We start from the raw sequence: 11,481 nt of genomic DNA on the forward strand, positions 1-11,481 counted from the left end.
TGTGTGTGTGTGTGTGTGTGTGTGTGTGTGTGTGTGTGTGTGTGTGTAGGGATATGTATACGTGCAGAGACTGAAAGCAGGAGAAAGCAAAACCCATGAAGCTACAGGCTTACAGAACATTTTGAAAACAGTTCCTTCATACTTTCAAAAAGAAGACTTCCTCCTCAGCCACCAAGGGTCTGGATTTGGAAGTCGTTTGTCAACTAAATGGAGCATTAAGCGGAACATTCAGAACATGTTCCGACTGTATTGAGCCAATTGATTGATCACGGTGAGAAGCAATAATACGGGATTAGTGTTATTGCTGTAATCTACAGTTTAAATGTGAAAATACTATCATCTAATCAGTCTGTGTGACTTTAAAGCTACAATCTTAAAGATCTCCATTGTCATTCTCTTTGGCGCCACCTGTGGTGGTGAGTGGTAATTGCGGGGGTGTTTTTTTTTCCCCTCACTGTGAGTCGCTTGTAACCTTTTCCGGGGAATGTCGTCACAGACGCTCAGCTCGTAAAACTTAATAACAGACATTTATTTAACGAAAACCCCCCTCGAGATTATTACCTCAAGAAAAATGTGATTTCAACGTAATAAACAGTGACGAAATATTTCTAAGTCAATCGTTGGCTTGTCTGTGCAACATGAAAGCATGGTGGAATTAGCAAAGTAGCTCGCTAACAAGCCAGCCGTTAAACAAGTAGAATTAAACAACTTAATGCTATGTCCACACAGTTTAGGAAAGCACGTTGCTATCGTAATATATAGAAACATTTTGTTCGGATCATTTTCTGTAACCAGGGTTGCATGAGAGCACGGCCGAATTAGCCAGCTAGCCAAGTCGTCAGTCAGCTGCTAGTTAGCTTGTAAATTCCACCATGCTTTCATGCTACACTGGTTACAGAAAAATTAGCCCAACAGCGGCCATCATTTCAGCCCTCTAATAATTTTAGCCTATTAATTTAGCCACAACCACGAGGGCTGAGGAGGTTAGCAGAAGGCTAAGCTAAACTGTTAGCGTAATTTTTGTCGATATTGTAGCTCGCTAGAGCCTTGAATCACGGTTTATCATCTCTAACGTATACCAGATTCGATTCTGGCACCCAACATCACAGCAAGAGGACATTATCGTAACTTTAGCCCACTACTCTGAGGTTTATTCTGTTCAGTATTAAGTCTTTGAATTTGTTTCACTTCCAGCTAACACCGTGACGTAATCATGACGTTGGCTGTGAAAAAGGTCAATATGGTATCAATGTTTGGACTGAAATAACAGCTGGAGCTCAACGTGACCATTGAGACAGTCTGATAAACAACACCAGCATAGTAAACGCTTGACTTCACTGTAATGGAACTTTTTAGGCACTTTTATGAGCTTGACACTGACTCAAAGACAGAGAGGGAACACTGTCATGGGAGTGATAATAGCTGTATGAAGGAGCCAGAAATGCAGTGGGAGGTTATACGATGAGAGACGAGAGGTGGGGGGGGGGGGGGAGGCCGGTGGACAGATGGGGGAGCAGCTGCCCAGCTGGTATGAAGAGTCGGGTAGAAGGAACAGAGAGATGGATTGAAGGGAGAGGAAAGACGGTTGACTGTGGTGTTTCCAAATGCTACTGAGGCAGAACAGGAGGCCTGTTGCAAGTGTCTATCAGTACATTTTACTGCAGCGGTGCCAGAGCTGTGCAGCAACAGTTTCCTTCCTCTCTCCCCGTCCCTAAAGCATCTCACCAAAGAACCGATGTACAGTGTACAACCTATTAGACACGAGGACGTATCGGAGGATTCATAATGTGACACGCAGCGGGATATGAAGGAGCCACTTCTAGCGTAACGTAACTTTTGCAACAGGCTGTTTTGCAGGAAAAAACATTCCTCTGCGCCTCCTTCTCTCCTCGTCTATGAAACTCTCTTGTTCACATGATCTTAAAAGATGTCTTCCTCTGACAGATCCTCACTCCTTCACACACACCTCTGAGTCAGGAGACCTTAAAGCTGCAGTGGGATGACGAGTTGTCTGACACCACCTTCTGCGGTTGTAAATTGTCCACGCAGCACATACCCCACAACCTGAGGCTGACCTGTGCCAGATGTCTGCTCACGTCCCGATCGGACCCTCCTCGCTCACATGACTGCATTCATTGAGGATGACCTTTCACCCCCCACCAGTTGCCCGTGTCAGCGCAAAAATATTTGACCTCTTATGGTCTGGAAAGGGAGAAAAAAACAAGGACAGGACGACACTACTGCATCAAACTCAGAGGGAATTTGTTTTTGATGATGCTAACATGCTAAAAACACGTTGTTTTTATATGGAAATATTAAAAGCGTCAGAGAAGAAGTGGGCCCGCTCCACTTGAGGTGCCACGTCAGCAGTGTGGATGTGGGTCAGACATCCCAGACTGGATTGGGGGGGGGGGGGGGGCCCCGTCCCCCCATAACAGGTACGAGGGTCCCCTTTGGGGGGGGGGGGGGGGGTCTCTGCTCCTCCAGCCTGCCTGCCTAACCCCTCCTGGTGACTCTAAGCAGTCAAAGGCTGTAATTATGTTAAAAACAGAGCCCCACCCCCCCTCACTCCAGTTGGTTGCTCTGGTGTCTTGTTTATGCACACTCAGTGTTTTCTATTCATGTTACTCTACTGTGGTGACAGTGTACCTGACCAAGGACAGATAAGGAAGAAAAAGCTTTTCACATCAAAACAACACAGCGCCCTCCCTTCTCTTCTGTTTGGCTGCTCTTTGTTACCTTATCAGTGCGCTGATGAGTATTGACAGCTTCAGGGTGAGAGTGCAAGAGAGACTTAATTAATCAGAGACAGAACGAGGAAAAGAAAGAGAGAGAGGGAGGGAGGGAGGGAGAGAGAGTCACACACAAGGAGAGGCAAGGTTGAGACGGAGGGTGGGGGTGTTTAAATGTGCAGTGTAGCTTTAAAGGACTTTAAATCATGCACATTCAAACTCAACCTAATCTAAACTTTAATTAAACTTTAATTTCTTAAAAAGTCTGATATGAATGTATCGTGTTATGTATGTGATGTATAGTGTTAATCGTACTACTATGTATTTATGTGCATACATGTCAAAATAGTTCAGCTGGAAATATAATTTTTCTCTTTAATTTCACTTGAAGCTGTTTTTTTATTAAATGAGAAAGTACTGAGTACTTTCTCATTTGATCCACAAATATAGGCATTACCATGAGTATATTTTATATAGACAAACTATATATCGAATCCTGTAGTCCTTCACAGGTCCATTTGTGAAGATTATCCTGCTGAATAAAAAGTGCAAGTATCATAAACGAGTGTTGGCCACAGAGCTCAGTTTCTGCAATAATCCAAAATCCACTCCCATTGGCTCTTTTTGTGGAGGGAACCAGTTCAATGGTAACTTCCGGGGGTTTGGTGTGTACACAAAACAACCCCTCATGCCTGCAGCCGTCGATTGGTTACGCCTACTTCAGGTCTCTGCCCGGGCTTGTCAGAAGGACAGTGACCTACTTTCAAGCATTCGCAAACTGACAAGGCGAGGTGTGAATAGCACTGTGTGTGTATGTGTGAGAAACAATAAGTCACTGATATAGTGAGCGACGTAATACACACGGAGGGTGAGCGACAGATTTATGGCTCAGGTGTCTTTAAACATCTTTAATCCTGTTACACGATACTGGGGAGAGAAGGAAAATAAAGGGTTCTGTTGACAGTGACACAATGTTGCCATTGAAGACATTACTTGAAAGAAAAAAAGAGAGGAAGTGAAACTATGTAACTGTGAAAGTGCTCACTCTGAGTTACTGTTTATATATATATTTATATAGAGATGTGTACAGTGTTAGGGCGGTAACTTTTGAACACGGAGAGAAGCCGCCCACCCCCTCACTGCAGCCATGTGCTTGGCGTCCGTTTCCAAAACAAAACAGCTGGTTGGAGTTAAAATCAAATGGATTTATTATCCCACAAACACAAGAACAGCTACAAACCGAATCACACTATTAATAACAATATGTTCCACGAAACAGAGGCCCAATCCGGGCCATCCGGCCGACTGGTGTGTCGCCGATGGCCCCCAGAAGATCTGAAGTCCTCTGAAATGTCTCATATTACACATCGATCAGCTCAATGATTGGCTGAAATCCAATAAGCTCCTCCTGGCCTTTGACCCATTTTTCTGGTCCAGCCCCCTCTCCTTCCGTAAAGCAGCACACTCCACGCATTCATATGGTCGTCTCTGAAAAGCCCCACTCAAAATCCCTCTCTGTCCTCTTCATCGTTCAATACATCCAATGACTATACTTTTATACTTCTATAAATAAACATATTGTGACCTTTAATATCCACCACTAGGGGTGCTATTGAACATGCTTGAATTCCTCACAACAGTAGCCAAACCTTTAGCCCCTCCCCTTTCTTATTTTGTTCCTTTGTTTTTGATTATTTTATCATTTTTATTATAAATCCTCTTTTGTCATGAAATGTGAATTTGGAAGCCGCTAAGCCGAGTATAATGAACATTTATGTATTTTTAGTATTTAATTTTTTATATATATATAACAATATTATAACTTCAGCAAGCATTCAGTCACAAGTAGACTAAATATTTAAATGGCTTAAATGAAAATGTGAGTCATGGCAAAGAGACGAGCGGAGAGCCTGATTTGAGCAGGATGAAGACAACGGGGGCAGTTAATCAGAAAGGTCAACACGAACAGAGGCTCGGCTAATATGACCACACGGTTACATAATGTTATGCAACCTCTTTCTGTGTAGTGTCAACTCAGAGCTTGTTATTGTGGTGGCAGCCTTCAACACGTTGTGGAAGAGAGACGTTTTTCAGGAACTCGGATCGAGAGCAGCGGCCCGGTTTTGTCACTAATAAAGCATGCTCAGTCTTGTGTGTTTCCCCAGAGACACTCTCCTCTTGTCATACATGACCAGCGGCACGGGAAGTTGACGTGATGATGAAGTTCACGTGATGATGAAGGACGGAAAGAAGTGTGGCGTTCACACCCCCTCGACCCGCAACGCACCACGCCTACAATCAAACACGCTGAAATCCTGTTGTGTTGACCAACAATCTGTGCAAAAATAGTTTCCTATGGCAGGTTAGGAGAAGAGCTGCTCAGTTTTCAGGCTTTGCTGTACTGCCACCGGGCATTGTGTGAACGTGTAAGCAGACAGGCAGCGTGTCGACACAGACAGTAACCAGCAGCATGTGTAGAAGGAGGGGAGCTGTGCTGCAGACTCCTCCCTGGATGCATGTTCTGCTTCTTCTGTGTCTGTTTGAGCGTGTCTTTCTGCTTAAAGACTTAACTAAGACTTTCCTGAGCACAAATATGCAAAACAATGGGAGCCAAAAAACTCACTGCATTGCACATGAAACATAAAAGAAAGCACACAGTAGCACACACAGCTTCCTGCCTGACACACAGTGAGCACATCACACTGATGCATCCACTAGCATGGCATGTCAAAGGAGGGTCCACCGGGATATTACGGGGCTTAGAGGCAGTCAAGCAAGATATTTACATGCACAAATATGAAAAAGACAATCTGTTTACATGGCTAATGAAAATTAATATTCCACTAATATCCCTGTTTAGATGCAACCGCGCATATTCAGATTAACGTAACCAGTGGAAGACTTGTTGGAGCAAACACAGGCTCCCTCTTTCATTCCTTCAAATACCTCCTTGATGAGGTCAGCACTGCACTATATGCACATATTAAAATAAAAAACCTGTCGATATCCAAGTCCTTCATAATGTTTAAAAGTAGGTGTGTTTCTTCTTCTGACCAGAAATGTGGGCTTTTCTTTTGTTCATGCATCTCTGCAAACTATTGCCTCGTTGGTTTTTAAGCACAACGCACAGAGCTGGCCGTAAACAGGAAAGTGTGGAAAAACCCCAGTTGACTCAAATTCCTGCTGTAAACACGTCCAACGAAGGCTTTTAAAAAACCTGAATAATATCGGCACATCCCACGTGTTTTAATCTGAAAATGCTTCATTTGGAATAAGGCATAATTTAGATCATCCAAAAGGAATATGCTGTTTACATTTAGCAGTAAACAACACCGACACACTGGAACTATCTAATTTCTTTCTCCCTCTTTATTCTCCTCGTCTCCAGCGATTGGGCAATCCTGGCCCTCTTCTCCAGCTCTGGCTCTCTTCGGGGGCACATTTCGAAACTCTTCTGGAGGGAACACCAAACATGTGGTCAGTCGACCGCTCACGCCCCCCCCGCGCCATTCGTTGCCCAAAACCGCCGTACGGTTTGTAGCCAGAGGCTGAGCTCCACTTCTATTCTAGTTCAGGAACACGTCTGTCCACCACAGATTCTGAGTCAAATTAGCTCCTACATTGCACCGAGTAGAAACTTAAATAGGTCTGTGGATGAAACTAAATACAGGGGAGGGGGTGTGTGAGTGTGGAGCATCTCCGTACCTGTTTCTGGGGACGGGGATGTGGGAGGAAGGGATGGTGCGATCCGTCGGTGGTACGATCCGCCCCTGTGGCGCCCTGAAGTTGTGGGCCAGCTCTGCCTGTTTCCCTGGGTTCCTGATGTCCAAGTGCATGAAGCCGCCTGGCGTCCGCCCGTTCACGCCCGGGCAGTGAGTCGGACTGGTCCTCTTCAAGATCCCAGAGGAACCCGCGTCTCGGTGGTCCCCGAGGCCAGTCTGGAACAAAACGAGTCACACGTGACTGTCAGAATTCATACATCAGATGCTTTATGTGATCTTCTCTTGGAGAATTAGACGAGTTTGCGCAACTCTTTTTAATTTATAATTTGATTAATCACAGAAATCTTGAAGTGAGTTAATTTGCATGGAAGTGTTTTTTGGGGTTCAACTATTTGTCAGTAAGTGTAATGCTGTAAACAGCTGATGACAACCATCTCCCATCTTGACCAGCTGACTTTCTCTGTATGTGAACTTTCTTATATCCCAACTGAAAAGGTAAAAATTGGCTTAAATGCAAAACATGATCCTAAAAATAAGCAATTACTCTGCCAGCTGTTTTATACATAATCGGCAAGTTTTGAGTCTATAAAATGTTGGAAAAAAAATTTTAATAATATAAATGGTGTTGATTTCTTTGCTTGTTTTATTTTTCCGACCGAACAGTTAAAAAGCTAAAGATGTTCATATTTACGTCATATTTGACTGGGCGATATGGTCAAAATGTTCCATCACGATAAAGGTAAATTCATATCTCAATAACAATATATATGATATGAGATAAGATAATACTTTATTAGTCCCACAGCGGGGAAGTGGATAGTGCAAACAAACAAACAAGAGACATAAGTAGAAAAACAAGATCACAACAAATATAATAAATACGTAATCACACAGTAAAGGTTTAATAAATAAGTAAAAACACAGCACAGTGGATATAAAACAGCATGTTTTCTGGTAATACCATAAATAAATAATCTAAATTTAATAACCACATGGTATACAGCCTATTGTTGCGCACTCCTGTTTGAATGAAATACTTGACAAATTATTATTTTATGAAGAAACTTTAGTTCAAAATAAACACAAACAAGCTTCAAGTGAAATTATAAATATTTAAATAAAGATTTTAGGATTCCCTCAAAATATTCCACATCAGATTTTTGGGAGAAATGGAAGTTATTATAAAATATATAAAGTAGTTCATCACGATATGAGTCCAGTGAAAGACGATAAATTACTATTACGAATTATAACATCAACTTTTATTGATCATTCAACTAATCTTTGCAGCTCTAAAAAAAAAAAAAAAACATTAATTGAAATGTTCATTTACAAAACTTTTAATATATGTTTTTACCCAACTGTGTCATTATCACCCTGACATTCACTAATTATTATTTGAATAAACTGTTTTCTAATCCATATCAACAGCAGGTGTGACAATTTGCCACCTGTGCATATTTCATGTTGCAGGGTCAATTATTAACTGACATATTTCATGTTGCAGGGTCAATTATTAACTGACATATTTCATGTTGCAGGGTCATGTTTAATGTCAAGTGTTCATTGACCCTGCAAGTAGAAAACACACTCCAGCGAAATGCAATGCAAAAAAAACATACAATTTAAGTTAAAACCTCATGCAAAAAAAAAAGTCCCTACTGTATAAAAAGACCTGACAACATGTCACATGTGTACTAAAAAGTGTTATTACTAGTTCGGCAGCGGGTGAAGCCCTCACCGTGGCTCCACCCTACGGTTATGGGAGGAGGAGGCGGAGGAGGAGGAAGAGGAGGAGGAAGAGGTATGGCCAGTAGTTTGTTTTCTGTAAACTTTGCACACAGAATGAGCCGCCATTTAAAGCGGTTTAGATAACACGTTATTCGATGACAGCAGTTGGTGAAATCACTTTTTTTTTTTTTTTTTAAACAACAAAGTGGTTTAAGAGCAATAACGGGCGCGTGAGAGCTGTCAAAACGTTATATGACATTACGTCGCTTTGCTCGATGTTATCTACGTTTAAACGTGTGTGTACAGTTCACTTTACCGGCTAATGGAGTCGAGTGTAAACACTTTAAAAAAATAATAAGTAAATAAAAAAACACGGATAGACGGTACTTACTTTGTCCACGTCGTGAAAGATTATTATGTATTTATATTTAATATAATTATATATATTTAACATATTTATATATAATAAACTTGGGTGTACAGTTCACTTTACCGGCTTATGGAGTCGTGTTTAAAATAATAAATACATTTAAAAGACTCGGATAAACGGTACTTACTTTCTCCACGTCGTGAAATACGATTCGACCCCCCGGAGCCAGTCCGTTGCCTCGCAGAGAGGTTCTCTCGCCTCGAACCTCCGCCGCGGAGCCCCCGTCGTCCATTCGGCATTTGTAGAAGACGGGCCCGTTTGTGTACATGTGCACGGGACCGTTGCTCTGCACCGCGGGGACCCGGATGTCGCGGAGCACGGAGCGGCCCGTCCGGCAGCTGAACTCCGCAGCACCTACGACCCTCGACGGCTGCTGCTGCTGCTGCTGCTGCTCCACAATATATGTGGAATCCATTTCTTTGCAGACAGAACTAAAGAAAGAAAACCAGCTTTCTATAGATGGTTTTAGCGCAAATGTCTGGAGTTAGAGACATTTATCGGGATTTTGTCGCGAGTGTCTTTAACTCCTGTTCTAGTCTAAGTTTTGCCACCACCACCCACCCAGGATATCCAAAAAGCCGCCCGGTCAGGGGGTGGGGGGGGGGGGGTGGTAAAATGTTGTTTTGCCTCTTTCCTCCAAAAAGGGTGCCACGCCTCCTCTGCTCTGCTCCTATTGGTCGGCTACGTACATAAACATTACACTTTGGCACGCTTCCACCGCGAGGCGGCCTCTGATTGGCTAGTTTGATTGTGTCAATCATGGTTTTTCCCCCCTAATGTGGGCGGGGAGGAGGGGGCGTGTCGTGCAGTTTACCGGCCGGTGTCTGCTGTTGACGAGCCGGTCTGCGAGGCGAGGCGAGCGAGGGAGGGAGCGAGGAGGGGAGGGAGCGAGGAGGGAGGAGGGGAGGGAGCGAGGAGGGGAGGAGGGAGGAGGGAGGAGGGAGAGCAGAAGACAAAAAACAGCCTGCAGGCTCCAGAAGCAAACGGCGCATTTACTTTTTTTTCTTTTTTTTGCAAACCAAAGATGATTTAACGGATCATGTTTTAAAGTACTTTACCAGCGGATTGTTTCCTCCTCCTACAAGTTACAAACCCACTTTATTTTTGTCGACAAATGCAAAAGTATTCATGTTGTTACAACGTAAAGTTAATAGAATAGTTTTGTGGACACCATGCAGCAAAAATAATGCAATCCAAGAAAATAGTCCTGCAGTAAATGCAGATGATTACAATGCAATGTTCAGTTTTATGAGACTGACTTGTTTGCATTTCAAGGTGGACAAAATAATAGAAACACTGCATTCCTACAGCTTTGCATTGTTTTTTGTATTATTATTTTCGTGGTGTTCTTGTGTACAAAATACACTAACTGGTGTATTCATACTGTATTTTTTTTTATTTACTAAACTGTAAACATGTCTATCTTTTTTTCCAACAACGTTCTTCACCTAGAACTTGTTGGAAATGTGCAGCTCATAAACATGCTGTTATCATAGGCCTGTACTGTCATTAGAACTGTTATTAATAACCTTTGTTTTATTTGTATTTCAGTGGCTGGAGGCACTTGAATGCCTCTTTATCTAATCTATTCTAAACTACCCGCCGTAGCGCAGACACTTCTGGTTTATTGCTCAATTTTCCACAAGCACATTTTCTTTGTGTGTGGAGAATTTCAGTATTAAACGCATTATTAGTAGGATTTAATAACACCCCTAGTGGTGAGTAGAAGTGTTACAATAATAAATATGTTAGTCACAATGTTTCCATATGGAATGTATTATAGGTTTACAATATTCTTGCTTATAGAGAATATTATATGTTACAGTATATTAACTCATTGAATGTATTAAATCATAGAAGTATAGTCACTGTAGGTATTAAAACACTAAGAATAGTTTTGACAGAGGGACGGTCAAATGCCAAGCTGACCAGCAGGACAGAGAGGAGGAGTCCAAGATGTTTTGCTCAGGGATCGATAATGGGAGGGGACAGGATTCAAATGAAGCCAATCACTAATCGCCACTGAGGGTCATTCACACGTTTTATGACAGTATCGGACACTTTCTGACTCTCAGGGGATACAAAAGACAATGTTTTAGGGAGTTTACCTCAGATCACTGCAGCTCTCATTTTCAGCTAACTGGCCGCGCCGGACTGTGAGGAGATGCGTGTATGTGGTCTCTGCTCTCGAGAACATTACTATTGATAGTTAATTCAGTTTGTAAGTGAACTTTGTGTAGTACATTAAATATTGTTTTTAGGTTGAACCGGATCAAGCTCATTCTTCTGATGCGCGTGCACAGTAAGAAGCTCGCAGCAGAAGAGTACCTGCGGCCTGCAGGCTCTCTCATCCTTTGTTCTTAAAAACCTGACATGTGCAAGCTGCATCTATTGCAAGCTGCTAATCCCTCTGACACCTTTGCAATAAGACAAACACCAACACACATTATAATGTGCCACTTTATTAGAAAAGTAAAAACTCACTTTAATATTTTATGAAGGTTAATATAAAACATTACAATCTTTTGCATATCTGCACTGTCACACCTATACTTTATTATATTCATTATTTTTAAACTAAACCCTGTGCTTTAAGAACAGACAACATTGGCTACAGCTGTCACAGCAGTATTGGCCCATAATTAAGAAGACAATTAACAAACAGCATCTGTATCCGCATGGAAAGCATCCACAAAGTACACAACGTGTCTGTGATAACCATCTTTTCTTTCTTTTTTTTTTCTTCAACAAATATACTGTATGTTACATTGGAACAACATCAGAACAGCAACAGAGTATTTTACACATTTACATCATCATACTGTATTTGTTTGTGCAGTGAACATCCGTCTCGATTCAGTGTGTA

General features: G+C 42.2%; 1 protein-coding gene across 2 annotated transcripts in view; it reads right to left on the reverse strand.

The window, feature by feature from the left end:
- slc2a4rg (SLC2A4 regulator) overlaps positions 1-9,200 on the reverse strand; it is a 40,185-nt gene extending 30,985 nt beyond the window's left edge. For both annotated transcript variants that reach the window (XM_031845426.1, XM_031845425.1), the window contains exons 1-2: positions 8,743-9,200; positions 6,438-6,670 (exon numbers count right to left, since the gene is read on the reverse strand). In XM_031845426.1, coding sequence (XP_031701286.1) covers positions 6,438-6,670; positions 8,743-9,030 — 521 coding nt within the window. In that variant the 5' untranslated portion in view covers positions 9,031-9,200. The remainder of the gene's footprint in view (positions 1-6,437; positions 6,671-8,742) is intronic.
- Between the last annotated feature and the right edge of the window lie 2,281 nt (positions 9,201-11,481).

Source organism: Anarrhichthys ocellatus, unplaced genomic scaffold, assembly GCF_004355925.1.
Source record: "Anarrhichthys ocellatus isolate YVR2014 unplaced genomic scaffold, GSC_Weel_1.0 scaffold5, whole genome shotgun sequence".
Classification (NCBI taxonomy): domain Eukaryota; kingdom Metazoa; phylum Chordata; class Actinopteri; order Perciformes; family Anarhichadidae; genus Anarrhichthys; species Anarrhichthys ocellatus.